At 41.3% G+C, this 18,484-nt stretch overlaps 1 protein-coding gene across 1 annotated transcript in view; it reads left to right on the top strand.

The window, feature by feature from the left end:
* Positions 1-18,484, top strand: part of ehbp1 (EH domain binding protein 1) — a 201,048-nt gene that overhangs the window by 83,944 nt on the left and 98,620 nt on the right. Inside the window, exons 11-12 of the mRNA XM_079249296.1 lie at positions 8,700-8,878; positions 9,292-9,340. Of these exons, the coding sequence (XP_079105422.1) occupies positions 8,700-8,878; positions 9,292-9,340 (228 nt within the window). The remainder of the gene's footprint in view (positions 1-8,699; positions 8,879-9,291; positions 9,341-18,484) is intronic.

The raw sequence follows: 18,484 nt of genomic DNA, 5'->3' as shown, positions 1-18,484 counted from the left end.
TAACAGGAGCTAACCAGCTAACAGAGGTAAGCGGGCTAAAGCCAAGTCACATTGTTAACCAGCAAAAAACCGCGGTTGTTCTACGTTCTTCTGACTTGAAGCGGGAGATCGGGTACCTGTCAATCAAAAGGACACGCCCCTAAATATGCCGAACTTCGAGATTAAATTACTTTGAAACGGGCGAGTTAGAAAAAAATTCACTCCCCCCACAGTTGTCATGAAGGTAAATCTGACCTATTAAACCTAAAATGGAGTTTTGTACCAGGCTGTAAACATGTTTATTTCTGCTGTAAACATGTTTATTTCTGCTGTGAAGTTGGCCTTTTTAACATGGGAGTCTATGGAGATTTGCTCTGTTTTGCAGCCCCTAGTGGATGAAGGGGGAACTGCAGTTTTATGCACTTCCGCATAGGCTTCACTTTAAACCGTGCAAGGTTGTCACTTGATGCAATATCATGGAAAAATCACTTTCTAAAGGTTTTTTCTGCCAGCCATGTGAGTTTCTATTAGGGCTGCTCGATTATGACAAGAATTATAATCACGATTATTTTGACTGAAATTGATATCTAGATCATTTAACACAATTATCCAGTATCTTTAAACAACGCTGCACATCGTGGTTTTCTGGACTCCGTGTCGTGCATTATAACCGTCTAATGCACGGTTCCGAGTTGTTTAATCCGCTTTTACCGCTTATATAGGAACTATTTTACGTTGGCCTGGATGTACGTTTTATACCAAACAACGGCTGTCAGGCTGCAGCGCGTTTCTCTCATTCACCTGTTAAAAGACGGCTGATCTGAACCAGCTGGTTAACGCGTTGCTATGGTAACGCCCCGTAACGGAGGGATATTACGGTGTTTAACTCGCCGAACTATGTTTAGGAAAATAATGCAGCCAGTTGTCAGTGACAATGGTATAAACTATGTTTAGGTGAACTTCCACAACCTACTGCAGTTATTCTACATGGACCTGCAGCCGGAGCCGACTGAGACTGGCCGCCTGGGAGTGCTTTAGGACGGGAGAGGCTCCCGCTGCTCCTTCCTTACAGTAACTGCAGAACAATATGTGCCTTCAAGTCAGTCGCCAAAACACCAGAAAAGTCTCTAATAACTCCAGTAAAAGTTGCTAGATTTGTCGCTTTTAACAAAAAAAGTCTCCAGATTTAGTCAGAAAGTCGCCAAGTTGGCAACAGTGTCTGAATGAAAGCAAAGCGGCTGTGGGAGGAGTTTACAGCACAGCGCTGCAACGCCAGAGACGCTCGATTAGCAGCTGAAGACAGCAGGAGAGGAAACTGCAGAGAGGAAAATAATCACACCCTTTTATTTTTATGATCGTTGGAAACCCAGATCATAACTGAGATTAAAATCCGATTAATTGTCCAGACCTAGTTTCCATACTTTCTCTCCTTTCTCGCTCGCTTTCTCCACTTACACCTCTTGTGTATGTACAGTATTTGCTCAAACAGGTGAGTCTGTGATCTTTCTCTTTGTGACCACATGAAGGGAAACCTCCTCCTCCTCCTGGTCGCGGATTCTGCCATACAGCTCGTTCTCAGCAGAGGTCAATAGAGACTCCTGGAATGGCTGAATTTGGGGAAACGCACTTTGAAAACAATGCTGCTGGTCATCTGACGAAGCAGTTGGAAAAGCAGCGAGGTACAGATGTGACTGATCTCCGTCAAGCCGATGCTTAACATGTTTGAAGACCAGCATGTCTTCAGGGAATATGTCCAACCCCAGATCACTGTCAAATTGTTTTCAGGGTCACTTATTACCTTCTACTTCTACTAATGTTGTTCTTCCATCTGTTGGTCAGCTGTGCAGTGAAATAAAGACATTCAGGAGAGTAAACTCTGACGTAGCTTGTGATGGAGGTGTGGACTGGTATTAGATGAGCTAAATCAAGAAGCTTAACACAACTCACACTCTCTACTGTGTCAAGTTCGTCTCATTCTGTTTTCCTACTTTCTCTACAGATATACGCTCCCCGTGTTTCTGTCTTGTCACGCTCGTCCCTCCGTTCCCCTGCCTGTGCGCGTCCTCCTGTAGTCCGTGTGTGTTGATGCATGTGTATTCTGATCAGGAGTCAAAGAGGTGACTTTGTAATTATGTTCATTTTAATTGGCTGTGCTATCACCCCTCTCATCACTTTGGAGCCCACGCTGGGCTGGACAATGGCCGTCTGCCCCCCCTCCACACACACACACACACACATCTCGTAGACATGCACATCCGTCCTCTCTACCTGCAGAATATAATTCCTGAAGTGGCCTCCTTAATGAGTTTCCCTGCCCAGGCTTAGATTAATTGATAAATGTCGTCGTTATCAGCTCAGCCGATCTCTGAATCCGTTGCACCTCTAATTTGTTTGTTGAAGATGGCAGCTAAGAGAGATTAATACGGTATAGATCTATACCTGCACCCCCCCCCCCACTTTTTTGTTTCGTCTCAATCTGAAAAGCTGATTTTTAAAAAACTTTTTAAGACGAGCTCGTCCTCTGGAGATCTGCGCGTTCGATCCGTGTCCTACCCACCTGTATCCCTGCACCACGCACCATCCTCACCATGACATGCACACACACACACTCAGCCTTAAAACCGTCTCTTTCTGCCCCCCCCCCACCCAGCCAAAGCTAATTTGCAGAGGCGTGAGTGTGGGTAATGCTACTGCCGTTTCCATGACAAGCTAAAGCCATCGCTTACAACGCATTATGCCCCTACGTTGCATGTCAGGCGAGCGAATGAGCGGTTGGGCACACAGCGAGCTGGCACACTCGCTTTTCGTCTGCCGTCTCCTCCTAACTGTTTTATTCCAGCATCTTTTTTTTTTTTTTTTTCCTCCACAGTGAATGGTTTATTTTTTTATTTCTGTTTCTGTGCTCTCCGGTTCTGCCTTATGTTTTTTTTTTTTTCTTTTCCTTTGGAGCAAAATAGGCCTTGGAAGCAAACCGGTGCTGGAAACGGAAGCAGCTTTTTCCCCGATTATTGCATTTCACATCTTGGTAGCCAACTGCCGAAAGGGTCTCCGTCTTGGCTTGCAAGTTGACTGCTAGATGGGGAGACGTATCTGCTGCGAAGTGAATCACTCAGCAGCCCCCATTTCCATCACGATGAATGCATTTACATGTTTTTTTTTTATATTTAGTTCATGCTGTAAAGATGAGTGAAAGGAAGTAGTTTAACTTCTTGCTCCCAGGAAGCCGGTTCCCGTTTTTCACGTGAAGAATGAAGGCTGACGTTTCAGAAACACTATCTGCATGCAGAGTCACACATTCATGCACACTCACCTCTCTCACCCCTTTCTCTGGAAGGGGAGCCCCTTCTTAGTGTGATTACGCCCATAATGCCATATTTCCTTTGTATGTTAATGTGTATTATTTTTCACGCTACATTCGCTCTCCTCTCTTATTCCGTCGTGTCGTCAGCCCCTCCCTCCCTCATTTCCTTATTGTTCCATCCACTCCATATCTCCATTTACATAATTGAACTTTTTATTGGACTTTGCTCCATCCCCTTCACTCTCACGGAGGCAAATGTATGAAACCAGAAGCACAATTTCATGGCTAAGATGATGCGACGTGATCGCTCTTGTTTCCACATCGTCCGTCTCTAATGTGCTGATGTCACATAAAGCGCGGATTAAACTAATTGCCTGTGTTGATTAAATAATGGGGCATCTGGGTAGGTGGAGACGAGCCAATCAGATGAGTTTTTCAGCAGCAGAACGGACATAAAGTCCTCTTAAATGCAAACTAGTGTGAATATTTTCAAGTGTGTGTTTGTTATGGATAGCTACTGCTAGTATGTTTATATGTGCTGCACTGTATGTGTGTAAGGACTTCCTTTTCCTTCTTTCTTTTTTTTTTTTTTTTTTTTTTTTTTGCTCTAGGCTCCCTTGAGCGGATTACAAGTTTTAAAGAGTATGAGATTCAACACCTCCTCAAATCTGACACTCTGACAGTGTTTTGAAGCCTCGGAAGTGAGATTGGAAAGACATGGAAGCTGTTTCCTCTCCACAGAGTCGTGGGTTTATGTCATTGGGTTGAGGCCAGTTAAGTTTCCATTGAAGCGTCTTGCCCCAGAGGGAGAGACAAAGCTGCCACTTAAAGCATTTGACTTGTATCTTTTTTATGACTCAGAAAGGCCAGTTTAAGTCCTTTACTTGTCTTTATTACCGTGTGAGCTTTTTTTTTTGGTATTTATTTGGTCTTAATTTGGCCCAACAACTTTGCCTGAAGTATTTTTTTTACCCCCAACTCTGCATCTGTCCTCATGTAGAATACCACTGATCCAGACTGCTGGAAGTGAACAGACTTTCCCACGATGATTACTTGTTTGTTTGATTAATTAGATGAAGGGAATCAATTTATGAGATATTCTTGTCAGTTTGTGGGAACAATTAGGTAATTTTCTAATAAAGAAATATTTCCTTTGTGATTCTTTTAACTATCTGTTTTTGCTGAATTTTTTTGTTTTTTACAATTTGATACAGAATTTTTTAAAAAAGTTGTGAGATGAATAGAGAAATCAAAGATTTCCAGAATATTCTGGCAAAAATCATCTTGTACAATGAGCTAATTTGTGATGAGTAAGGGTGCCAACAATAGGTATAAAAGAAGCACACACCAAAGTTTAAATCTTTCTAAGTACAGACGAGTGAACATTTTGTGCCATGTTGGATCAGAAAAATCAAAAAGTTTCCATTTTTATTTTACTACTTTCCATCTTTAAAATATATATATATATATATATATAGATATAGATATATATATATATATATATATATAGATATATATATATATATATATAGATATATATAGATATATATATATAGATATATATTTTCCTACTTTCCATCTTTCCCCGCGACCCTGAATTGGATTAAGCGGTTCAGAAAATGAATGAATGAATGAATTCTTTTCCATCTTTCAACACCTTAAAAAAAATGAAATCCAAGTAGTTTTGGGTGCACTGAGGCAAAGCGTTAAGAGACATACACTCTTATTGTCTGACATACACTCTTATTGTCTGAGCTACATGGCCTCAAATATAATCTTGATTATTGAGCAGGTTACATCAATTATGATTAATTAGCAGTTGTTTCACTGTCGTACTTTTAGCTAACTAACCTGTTTTGTGCCAAATATTTTCCGAATAAAAGCAGATATTGTGAAATAAATTATATTAGTTTAGATATAGTCATTCATTTAATATTATTCTGTTTATTTAAAAGAAAAGAACATTTCTAAATATTTCATATAATTGACATGAGCAAGATTACATTAATTATTGGTTCTGAATGTCATTTGATTATTTTCGATTAATCGCTGCATCCTCTGCTGCCATCAATTCAATTCAATTCAATTCAATTTAACTTTATTTGTATAGCGCCACTTCACAACAATGTTGTCACAGGGCACTTTACATACACAAATCAACATAGACATCATTTCGAGCATCAACGTGACGTCTGTTTATTTCAGATGGTCATTATTTATCCTGTTTCCAGATTTATCCAGATTCCTCTGGAGAATCGGGAGGTTTATGTGTTTGTTTTGGATCGTTTCTTTTACAAACAGTAACTTTTTGCAAATTCTTTAAAATAACTAATATTCTCGTGAAACTAGACCTGCTTAGACTCCAGATCTACAACTTAGACTGTATTACTCTTAAACAAAATCACATTTTAGAAAGCAGAAATCCTCCAAACACCAGCCGTAACGGAGATGCTTCTATCACCAGGTTTCTTTTAATGTACTGAGCTTAACGCCCCCCCCCCCCCCCCCCCTTCTTTCTCTCTAACATCCTTCTACCGCCTTCCTTTCTTTGCCCTGTTAGATGTATGTTGTTGACACTGAGGCATGAGGAATAATGGAATCTCTTGTCAGTAGCTTGTATTTTCTGCCAGGCTGTTAGTGCTGTGTATAATAGTAGCAGAGGAGGAGGAAGAGGCGAGGTTATGTGCCACTGATAGTAATGAAGGTTGCCTTTTCATTTTTTAATGTGTAATGTTTGTGGGCCGAGGCAGTACTCTCTGCTAATCCTACCCTGGAGCCGAGCTCGCTACATGGCTGTGTCAGTGTTACACACACACACACACACACTGTGTGACATTCACACAGTCTGATAAAAAAAAAAAAAAAAAAGAGAACAAACACACACGCATGTGCACACCTTCCTTTAGGCAAGACAGCGAACTGTTTGATAAGTCAGGGTGCATTTCTGCTCCTCATGAAAATTCCACTCTTCCCGGTGTTTGTGTCTTAAGGAAAGGCAGCCGGCTCCTGCTGAAGACGATACGCTGTTTGTTTATTATTTGGCGCATATGAAAGCCTGATTGACTAGATGCATTTGTAAACCTTTATCAGGGAAAAGCGTAATGGAACAGTCAGACTGAGAAAATTACATCAGCTTTTTTTTTTTTTTTTTGGATGTGAGGAGTCGGTGGGATGGTTTACCACTTCGCATCCAGCGTGTCTGTCGGGATGAGGAAACGTGTCTCTTATTTACACATCCTGGGTAGAGCGAAGAGCTCCCCGACTTCGCCGTTTTCATCAACAACTCCAGTTACCATTCATGTTTGTATTTGTCTGTTTTCAGTCAGTTCATTTACTTGGATATTTGTTTTTTATTTTACCATAGGCAGTATTTTCCAGGTGTGTGTGTGTGTGTGTGTGTTGTTTCTGCCGGCGAGTATACAGGCTTTGCAGCACTGGAGTGTGTTGTGTGCCTAATTGCTTTAATAGCACCTGGTCTCTAATCCCAGGTAATTAGAGCGCTCAAATTAGACAGCTACTTTCAACCGTCACTTGAAGAAACAGAAGTGGGGGGGGGAGGCCTGGAGACACCCCACTCCACACTAAAAATCACACACACAGAGAAACAACAGAAAACACTGAATACAAGCAGGTTTAGTTTGCACGATGAGTGTGATTGAAAGTGATAAAATGAAGAGACCTCTGTCCGTTTCTACTTCCAGTAGTTGCAGCAGGGTTATAATCAGTACCGACTTTGACTTTTTAATGTTTTTTCTTTTTGTTTGGGCGTCACAGACGTATCGTCAGGGTCTCCTAAAACGTGTCTGAAGAAGCTGTGGGGAAAGGTTAAGGCCCTCTTTTAAAGATGAGCCGGAAATGTCAAGTGTCTGCCCCTCAGGCTCCCGCTACCGTCTCCCCGCACCGAGACCGCCGTGGGGAACTGCATGACACACACACACACTCACACACTCTGGCACAAAGGTTAGAAACTGCTGTTGGAGATGTCCTCCCATCTCTTTCATCTGTTTGGGGCCTCGTGGCGTCTTATTCTGTTTCAAACTTGCAGGTTAAACTGCAACTACAGATGAGCAGGAGGCATCTTTGTGCTAATGCCGTTCATGTTTCTATTTTCTCACTTTCCAAACTCATTATATTTTCATGTCTTTCATTAACAGAACATGATTGATCTTGTTATTGACAGAATCTCTTTACATTTGCTGATGAATTTAGTCTCAACATCTTGTTTTAATTTACGTCATTTGTGCATCTTTTTTTTTCCTAATTTTTCATTTACAATTGAAACAAAACCCCTTTTTACCTTCCTGCAACCCATCCAAACCTTCTTTAAGTTGTCACATGTTCTTCAAAAAGGATTAATCGAGCTGGAGTATGCTCAGCCTCTTTCGGTAATTCTTCCTTGCCAATTTCAAATGACAAATGTGTCTCCAGTCTTGCCTCTTGCATGACTTCATTTTCTGCTCGTGCAGTAGCAAAAAGCTGCCAGCAGAGGGGGTCGGATGGCCACCGCAAACCTCACGAAGGCCAGAGCGTCTCCACTGTGTGGCTTAAAACTGGGTTGACTAGTCCTGATGGTCAGCTCACGTCTTTTACTTGCTGCAGCTTTTAAAAGGTTAAACTCAGCAATCATATGCTGGGAAGTTTGTTTCAGTTTCACACAGGATTAAACTGGACAATCAAAACGAAGTGAAAAAGAAAGATGACCTCAGGGTGGGAAGCTTGATTAAACTTAGACATCCCTCTTAAAGATATTATAACGTGTAATTAGATGAATTTATCTTATTTGTCCAACGTTAATGTCTTTGTCTTGCACACAAAAGTAATTTGCTCCTGGATTTCAAACAAATTCCAGACGTTTTGATCACTGGCCTCTAATGGATTTAATCAAATCTCTATGACACTTTTGTCATTTTCTTTCAGAATGATCTGAGAGAATTAACCGTATCAGGCCCTCCATAACCAGATTAGTGAATATCCAGCTGAATAATCAGAATAGCATTGGTTCTGCTGGCTGTCGGAGGAAGACCAGTGTCTCCATACTACCAAGGATTTGTGGGATTTGGAGTCTGGGAGAGGGGAAGGCTCCTAATGGCGAACGCTTTCAACCCAGATAAGACTTCAAAGGCGGAGCTAATTAATAAGATGTTTACATTATTCACGGTCATACACTGCTTTCTGAATGACCCTTCATTACGGGGTGTGTCTGCCCGTGTGCACGTTCATGCATGTGCAGGCTGATTATATGCCAGCATGGGATGCTAATTAGATGCTAAGTATAACATTTTATTGAGAAATAAAGAAGGTAGAGGAAGGGGGAGGATGGAAGCTGCTACAAGCACAAATGAAATATTTAAAAAAGAAAGTAAATTTGTTTATGTCTCCATTCACCTCCTTGTCGTCGTCCTCTCCCCTCTGCCTGCAGCCCAGTCCGGTCCCGAGCCCAGTTCTCGGAGGGAAACCCAACGCCAGCCAATCCCTGCTGGCCTGGTGCCGTGAGGTCACAAAGAACTACCGCGGGGTGAAGATCACCAACTTCACCACCTCCTGGAGGAACGGGCTGGCCTTCTGCGCCCTCCTGCACCACTTCCGACCGGACGTAATGTACGAACCGACAGAACCGGTCGTGTTCTGCGTTCTGTTAACACTTATCTCGTTTGCTTGTTATTTTTAAGTATTCAGTCAATGTGTGATTCCTTAAACGTTTACCATTAAATGTGTGTGAAACATGCAAACGCCCATCAAAGAGCAGACATGAAGATAATCATTTAAAACTCTGCTCTGTGTACATGTGTGTGTTTATGCTCCTCTTTCTTTGCACTCCAGTGTGTTATTTTTACATATTTTCCACTCTATTAGTTCTGTTGATTGCACTGCTCTGAAATTGCACGTTACAGTTCTAATACCATTACATGTGACGCATATTTAAACGCACCTTTTTCTCTGCTGTGTCTCTCTATCTTCTGTTCCTCTGCCCTCCTCCTCTTCCTCTCCAACCCTCCTCACTGTTTTTTCAGAGACTACAAGTCGCTCAATCCTCAGGATATTAAAGAAAACAACAAAAAGGTAAGAGGCAGCCACTGCTGGGCCCTTCTCACCACTTACCTCCCCTCCCATCCACATCTCCATTTGGCCTTATTTAGAGACCTGCCATTAATCCCAGGAAACAGTGTGGACGTGTGTTTACAGAGTTTTTGAGGTGGGGGAGGGCGGAAACACACAAGAAGACAGGGAAATGCGTGTGCTCATGCACAAACTCTCCAGCCAGGTGGTTAAAAAAAAAAAAGGTGGTTTTCATGAGACGTTAACTCCGGCTGCGATGTGTGTGTGATGAGACGGTATCTCAGCCTGACGACCAGCTGGGAGCTCAGCTAACTGCCACTGCTAGGTGTGTGTTTGCATTGTCTTGGAGTGATTTGAACACATAGGATGTACTAGTTTGTTGGCTTGGAGAGGGGTGTCAAGGTGCCAAACCCGTCTTAGTTCAGGTGCCACAAACGGCGCAGTTTGATCTCGTTTGGGCTGGGCGAGCGAAACGTTAGCATAGCAACTTATAAATAACAACAACTCCACATTTTCTGCTGTGTTTTGGTACAAAAAGATACAAATATATAATCAAGATGCTTGTTTAATGAGTTGTCCTTGTAGAAGATCAATTACAAGCATCATTTAAACAATATTTTTACTTCAGTTTATCATTTACACATGCATTACAACTTATTAATCACACGCAACACTTTAACAGTCAATCATAGCTCTCTGGAGCTGAAAAATACGGTTTTTCACATTATAAATACAGCAAATTTTCAAGTGATTTCTGGTTAATTTAATCCACATACCTGTTTGTTGACATAAATGTGTGTAGATATCCTGACCAGCAGGATGACTCGGCTCATAATGCAACAGAAAATGAGAAACAACGTAAATTATGTATAAAAAACGGGTTTATTTTCCTCCTTGAACTTTGATCTAGGAGATATTAGACCACCACTGCACCAAGTCTTGATTAAAATGGTTTGAACTGGAGTTAATAAGATATAAATGATGTTTTTTTGCTTTCTGACACAAACATAGAAGGAGAATTATGTGATAAAAGACAGAAGTTACGTCCCCCTGCCTTGATCATGTTTGTATTTAAACAAAATGCAACCTCATGTTAACAATAAGGAATCTGCAGCTAACGTCACCAGACTGGACCCTCTGGCGAGCAGGTTTTGGCCACGGGGTCTTACCTTTGACACCCCCTGGCTTGAGTATCGCTGCTCAGCTGAATATCTCCTATTTTCCTCCTCGCCCTGCAGAATCATATCTGCACTTTCACTGTTTAAGGAGAACATTTGCACTGCTCAGTTTTCTCTCCGTCCCCTCAGCCAATTTTCCTCCTCTGCACACACCTGCAAAACACACAACTGCAGTTTTCCCCCTCACTACACACAGTCAGACAGCTATACAGGCACGGCGTACGGGCGTCCCCTCTTTGGTCCCCGAGGGCTACACAGAACGATATGCGTCGGGCTTCCTGCAGCTAGATTTCCTCTTCTCATACACACTCTGGCTCAGCGATAACCTCTGGTGGCCCTGTTAGGCATGAATGCTACCCTGTTGACAATAACCACAGTGGAGGAAGAGGTAGAGACCCAATCCCATATCTGCTAACTGCCCTCACCCCCCTCCAGGTGCTCAAGTAGCCCTGAAGAAATTGGTTAGATATAAGTAATATGGGAATATGCTGGAGAAGGCGATAGCTGGTGAATAGCTGCAGCACTGTACCGGCCGTTCAGCGGAGATCTACACCTGGTTCTGATTTTCACAGGTAGATACCTTCTGCCATGACTCATGTAGCTGCTTCATACGCAGTGTGTGTGTAAACATGTGCCAAACAAGGTTATTAGATAGCTTATTTATTTAACCCGTTATAGGACACTCATTGAAATACCTTGAAATGAGAGATTTTAACCTTAAATTGTCCTTCAGGTGTGTACCAACACCTCCATTCTGTTGTTACATAAACAAAATGCTGAATATAAAAGAAAACAAAGTGATTAAAAATAGTCAGTTTCCATAAAGGGTTAACGTGTAACCAAAGGGCCTGACATTTATCTATGTTGTTGGTAATTCCAGCCAGAATGTTTGTTTTTCCTGTGAGATTATCGCCACTTATTTCAAAGAAATTTGCCACCTCTCAACTTTAAATCATCATTTGAATGGAAATGAAGAAGAAAACAAACATAAAGAAATATTTAAAGCAGGTTTAGACCAACAGGGATCTATTTTGGGTTGTTTGTAAATGGTTCAAACTCTGCAACATTCAGCAGGATGAGTGTTGAGAAAAATGAGCATGTGATTGGTCAGAGACAGGTTGGACGTGACTGTGTTTTGGTTTGTAAAGTGATGATGCTTAGAAACGTGAAGTTAAATAGATGTCTGGATGCGATTTCACCCACAACACCACACAAACTTTAAATAAGTTGTATTTGGCTTTGTGGTTTACTGTGAAAACCATTCGGGTCAAAAGGAGTGGTATCTCGTGTGGTGTCACGTAGCACCCTGAGGCTTCCTAACAGGAGAGAGGTGTCCATGAAAAAGAAAGAACATACTCACAGCATGCACTGTGGTGGCCTGTGGATGACCATAAAGGGCAAACATGTAAGACTGACTGAAGGAACACCTGAGAAGGAGGAGAAAAGAAGGATGTTTAATGTTTGAAGAGAAAATCTGAATGTTTGAGATAAAAAAAGTCCTTTTTTTTCTTCTTTTTTTCTTTTTTTTTTTTTACCTTGCCACGTCCAGATGTTGTAGCGATCACATTGAACCATGTGAATCTGCAGAATTCATTCTATAGATGGCAAAAATGGAAATTATAGAAACGAAGACTATCTCTGCTTTTCATTGCAAGTTGATAGACGCCCCCCTCCTCCTCGTCCTCCTCCTCTCAGTCTATCAGTGAAGAATGATTGCAGTGAGCTCAGACTGTGCTGAATTATGACAGATAAGGACAATCAATAATGGGGGTGCGTACAGAAAAAGGGGTGAATATTTAGAAACATTTACAGCCTTTGAAACGAGCCATTATTAGAGGGTCTGTGCAGCAAGTCTGGATGATTTTATATGTATTGACTCGTCTTACGTCTGCTTAGGGTTTTGGAGCTGTGATATGTTTGGACCACTTCCTTCTCTGTCTGCTTTGTAGCGTTGTAAGTGTGTATTTGTGTGTGTATGTGTGTGTAATGAGGCCAAGGAGAAGTAATTTGTCATGCCATCTGATAGTGTTGCACCAAGCACTGGGCTGAATCGCCCCAAGCACAACCGTGAGGGGTTGGGCTGAGGGGAGGGAGGTGCTGATGATTGACAACGATAGATAGCTGTCAGTCACTGAGAGGGAGGTGAGGGGGGAGGCGGGGAGCAGCGGCCTGGGGCAAGCCATGGTGACATTTAGTCCACATCCTCAGCTTCTGCAGGTCGATGGAAAGTCAGACAAGTCATTATTTTCCTGAACACATTCTGAATGGACAAAAATGTCAACGTTTTCAAAATACAGCAGAATAAAGATTCTTTTTTTATTGCTAATATAAAGTTAATGAAGCCACTAGGGCTGTGACAAAATGCTTTTGTCCAGATTTTGTCCGACTTTTTGGGTGCCGATTCTTTGATTTTGCAGATTTTTGTAAATTAAAAACAAAAAAAATGTATAAAACTTTTTTTGATCGACATTTTTCTTGATTTAAACTAAGAAAAAACAACACAGCAGCCAGACAATCATTCTGCCGCCATAATGCCCAAGAAGACAAGTAAAAAGATCAACAAAAACTGGAAAAATGACAAAAATCTCATGATGGATTATTTATTTGTTTGAAAAGAAATATCAATTTTTTAAACAAACAAACAAACAAAAAAAAATCTATTTTAAAATTGTGAAGCAAAAAACCTAGATTTTTTTTATCTTTTTTTAAAAAAATTTTTTATTCCATTTTCCCACCCCCTAACGGCGTCCATCATAGACTGATAGTTTACTAAAGTTTAAATGTCATAAGCTCATTTCATGACAGTTTTCTGAAAATAGAGGAGGAATTGTTAGTTTCGATAAAGTAACATTGCAATTTTTAGGTGTTATTCTTGTAAAATCTCGTTCTGCAAGACTTTGAGGAGGATGGAGATACTAAGCCTGTCGCAATAAGTCAATCACACAATAAGAAAAAATGTGCGCAATAAATTTGCTGGATGCAAGAATTTTCATTTGTCTTTCTTTTCTCGACTGTCACATTTTTTTTTAAAGACAATATTAACAAAACATGGCAATAAAACAAGCTTCCTTCTACACATCAACTGCAGTTTTTCCAGCTGGGAAAAAAAGATCATCACAAACAGGTTAGGTCCAGCTTCTCGACAGTCCATGATCACTGGGGTGTTTGACCAACAGATTAGCTACCAACAGGACAGTGCAACATGGCGTGCACTCACACATAGTTGGTAAAGCTATGCTGCTCTTTAACGTTGTTAAAAAGGCAACATTTTGAAAACTGTTGCAAACATTTCGCAGCCAGTAGGAATCGCCTGGATGAAGATACATGTTACAAACGGCAATTTCGCAGTCTTACTATGACATGAAAAATGACATATTAAAGGCGATCAAAGACGTTCAATTTTATCATTCCACCTCTGGTCAAGTCCAAACATGTCCCCCTTATGACCATAGATGATGTAACTATGTTACATGGTGTTTAGCGATCATATGTTCCAGATAACCATGTTGCCAAAACCCCAGGAGAAATCCTGATGTGTTTCAGCAGACCGTGGACTGGATGACCATAAACTAGTCCGCACATCCAGCTAAATGTTTTTTAGAAATTAAAGTATGTTGATCTTTAAAAGGGTGTACTTGCATTTTTAAAGCATTATTGTTATTTTAGTTGAAAATTGTCTCAGAATGACAACAATAATCAATTAGCGCAATATTATCGTTTATCGCAATAATTTCTGGGACAATTAATCGCATGGCAAAATTTGTTACCGTGACAGGCCTAGGAGATAAAAAAAAAATTTCCTTTAGCGCAGCTACTTTGGTTCCCACGACTGCTGTTAAGGCCATCTTTACCTGAAATGAACTGGTCATACGACCCCCTAGCTGGCTGCTAGTTTGAAGAAGCAGATGAAAATAAGACAATAAGATGCTCAGATATGGCGCAGCAACAGAGGGACGCTTCTGTAACTCGTGACTGACTCAGGCCAACATGCCTTCTCCGATTGGTCGCTTATACATCCAGTGGATGCGAACATCATTAAGCGACCTCATTTCAAAACAACAACTGTAAAAAACTGTTTCTGTTACACCTTTGCAATATCCTTCTGTATCAACACATCTGGAAAAAACAACCTCATGATAGTGATATTCTAGAGGTTTCTCAAAATTTGTTTCCTTTACCAGTTTTTATTGCAGTATGTAATTAAAATTCTGCTATACACGTCCAAAACTGGAACCCGTTCAGTGAAAAAACCCTCTGTTTAATATCACATTTGCAGTTTTAATGCCTCCAATAAGAATTTACTACAGAGAAGTTGTTTGTGTGAGTATTTTCACATATTAACTTGTTAAATGTTTGGACCTTCATGTTTAAAAATCCAGATGCAATTTAGATTTTCAACAAAAATATATTTTCTGTCTCTGTGAACGCTGCTCAGTGGACCGCACAACGCTGCATTAACATCACTGTTTACAGCTCAGTTTGTAAGCACTCAGCTGTATTCATTGACATTGTTGAGTGTTTAATCAAGTGTCAGAAATCCAGTTTTTGCTGCTTTTCAGTTGTATTGGCTGTGATTTGGAAACAAGGATTGGGGAGAATTTACGAAATGCTGTTTAAAACAGAACTAGTGATATAAAGTCATTAATATGCTGGGAAATTAATCAAACCCAAACGGCAGCCTCTGGCAGTTAAAAGTCAAGCCTATGTGGAAGTGCATAAAACTGCAGTTCCCCCCTTATCCACTAGGGGCTCCAAAACAGAGCAAATCCCCACAGACTCCCATGTTAAAAAGACCAACTTCACGGCAGAAATAAACACGTTTACAGTAGAAATAAACACGTTTACAGTAGAAATAAACATGTTTACAGCCTGGTTCAAAAATCCATTTTAGGTTTAATAGGTCAGGTTTACCTTCATGACAACTGTGGGGGGACTGAATTTTTTTCTAACTCGCCCATTTAAAAGTAATTTAATCTCAAAGTTCGGCATATTTAAAAGCGTGTCTTTTTGATTGACAGGTACCCGATCTACCGCTTCAAGTCAGAAGAACGTAGAACAACCGCGGTTTTTAGCCAGTTAACAACGTGACTTAGCTTTAGCCCGCTTACCTCCGTTAGCTGGTTATCTCCTGTTATCTGCGGGTTAGCTCGGTTAGCTCTTAGCTACAGAAAGCTCGGAGTTTGCTCCATGTCAATCATCCACCATGACGCTCACAGCCCCCCTCTTAGCTCTTTGCCCATATTTATATTTTCTGGGCGAGACAACCCTCATGTCTCTGCCAAGATGGCGATGGTTGGAACCGCCCACCGAGCTTCAATTCAGCTCTTCAGAAATCTGTGGATGACATCGTGGACTCTCTGCAACTGGGGACTCTTTTCTGTTGGGGTTGCAACATTCTTCAGATCTGATTCGCCTGAGACAGCGCTGCATTAAGAATTACTGAGGAAGAAGATGAGACAAACAATGAAGAAGATAACTTTCTCATCTGCTGGTAAATACATGAGAACTTCTGCCACGAACCCTTTCTGGTTCGCTTACGTGAACTGAGACCTTTGTTTTTACTTCCTGGATGCATGTCTGGGGGTTCAGGTACGAAGGGCTGGTGTGGATACATCTTTACTGATCTTTTACTATCCTTTTACATTCATAAATAGGAATTTCCATTCCAAACCTCGCTGCCTTTTAAACTTTGATGCTTCACTTATGTTAGCTTGGTTATTAGCCAGCGCATCCACCAGAGTTCAGAATTAACCTCTGAGTTCCGATGACGGTTTTACACAATAGGTAACATTTCAGCTGTACTTATTTTGGGCTGCACAGTGGTTTGGTGGTTAGCGGCCTCACAGTAACAAGGTCGCTGGTTTGAGTCTTTGCTGAAAAGATTCAAACAGTGTAGAGTCTGCATGGTCTATGTGTATCTGGTTCTGTACAAGTATTCCGGCTTCCTCCCACCGCCCAAAGACATGCATGTTAGGTAAACAGGTCTTCCTTGCAAACGAGATTGTGTGGTTCGATGGGACTACCTGTATAAATAAAGGTAAATTTATAACATTAGAGCCAGTTTCCAGTGGTACTACTCTGTTTGCTGTCGGGAAATACCTATATGATGCAGAAGACAGACGAAATATCATAAATAGGCTTTTATCGCCTTTCCTTGTTCTTATTGTTAAAAATCCATGAGTGTCGTCGGTGCATTGGGCGACGTGTTCAGTAAACTCTTGTTCTTACTCCAAATGATCATCTGAGAAACCAAACTAGTTGCAAACATCTTAATAATGAAGTATGATGTCGCAGTACAGAACATGTACAGAACTGCATTGAATCTGAGATGATATCTGGAGGTTTTGTTGCACAAACTCCAGCCTACCACCACAGACAACTTGACTCGGTAGTCCATCATTGTCTCAGTGTGGCGTGATCAGAGCCTGTCAAGCTGTAAGAGAATGTATAGGAAGAATAATGCATGACACCGAGGTCAAAAAGACTGTAGCACATGTCAAGGCGAACATCGACCCTGAAACAAAACCCAGCTTGAGAGCCTCCTCGTCCCCCCTACACCCCCTCATACAACTCTCACTTTCTCCCACTCTCACTCCTTTTTTCTTTCCCTTTCTTTCGTTTTTGTCTATTGAGCAGCAAAGTTGTCGCTCTCTTTCACAGCCTACCCTGGGCGAGAGGGGAACAATACAAGCACACTTTGCTTCCATGAATACGTGTTAGAAACCCAATCAGGCCCTCTTCCTCATATTCTTTTCCTTTCACACGCTGTTTCTGACAGGGAGGGGGTAAACTCGCTGGCTCTAATGCTCTCTGAATAACACATACTCCTCATTTCCCTACGAGAGTATAGCTGTTCCACCAATTGGTACATTTTCCATCTATAAAAGGGGCAAAACAGGTCAAAGTGGGGAAAAAAAAACCCATAATTGATTGTAAATTGAGAAACATCTCTCAGCTGAATGCGCCGGCTTCTTATTCTCCATTTCTCTCTCGAGCTGCTGTTTTCCGTTCTCTCCGTCTGTTACAGAAACAAATGCAGTTGGAGAAATAAGATTAGCTACGCTGAAAGGGATTAATTTTCTCGTGCAGCATAGCTGGAGTGTAGGTGCCATAGCTACGCCGACAACCCTGTAATTTTCATGCCATGTAAAGGAGCAACGTTGCAGTGTGGAGAACAGCTTCCTGTAAAACCCCACTGCTGCTGCTGTTTTGAGCATTTTTGTGGCGCCACATAATGCAGGCCATACATGGAAAATATGTAGATGCAGGTGAACTGTTTGGAGTGACCTTAATTATTCAGAAAATGTGATCTTCATCTGAGGTGAACAATGCCAGGTTTTATATCTCAGACTCACTGGTCACTTTTAGGAACACCTTGCTGGTGCCGACTCGGACTCATCCTTAGTGCTAGAAGAAGACATTTCGCTCCATGTTGAAATGAAGAATCACACAGTTGCTGCACATCCTCGATGAGAATCTCCTGTTCCACCACATCCCAAAGCTGATCTGGTGCATCGAGGTCTGGGGACTCTGGGGGTCGTCGGAGGTCGGTGAACCCATTAGCTGCATTTCCATTATAGTTTATTGTAAAATAAAAGCAATAGTTCTAAAACTAAAGTACAGTTACGATTTGCAGGTGTTTCTGTTGAATGGTGTTTAGCACATTAGCTGAAATTCTCATAAAAAACTCGTCCGCAGGGCGTTTCAGGGTTTCCGGTTCTCTGCTGAGGAGAGCCCTGTTAAACTGCAATTTCATTGTTGTCTGCTGTCAAACAGTGAAATAGAAATTATATTTTATATTGAATTATTTGTAAAAAGATTTCCGTCTCCTCCGTTCATACAAACCACGCCAGCTTTACTTAAAACGGCTGCTCATGTGACAAATATTGCGATATTTAGGTTTTGGTCTAGGGATGATGATATGATATCTAAAGAGAAGGATGGAGCCTCCACGATGTCATCCACAGAT

Source organism: Telmatherina bonti, assembly GCF_933228915.1.
Source record: "Telmatherina bonti genome assembly, chromosome: 11".
Lineage (NCBI taxonomy): Eukaryota > Metazoa > Chordata > Actinopteri > Atheriniformes > Telmatherinidae > Telmatherina > Telmatherina bonti.
Note: the sequence above shows the minus strand (reverse complement) of the source record. Positions and strands in the feature narration are given on the sequence as shown.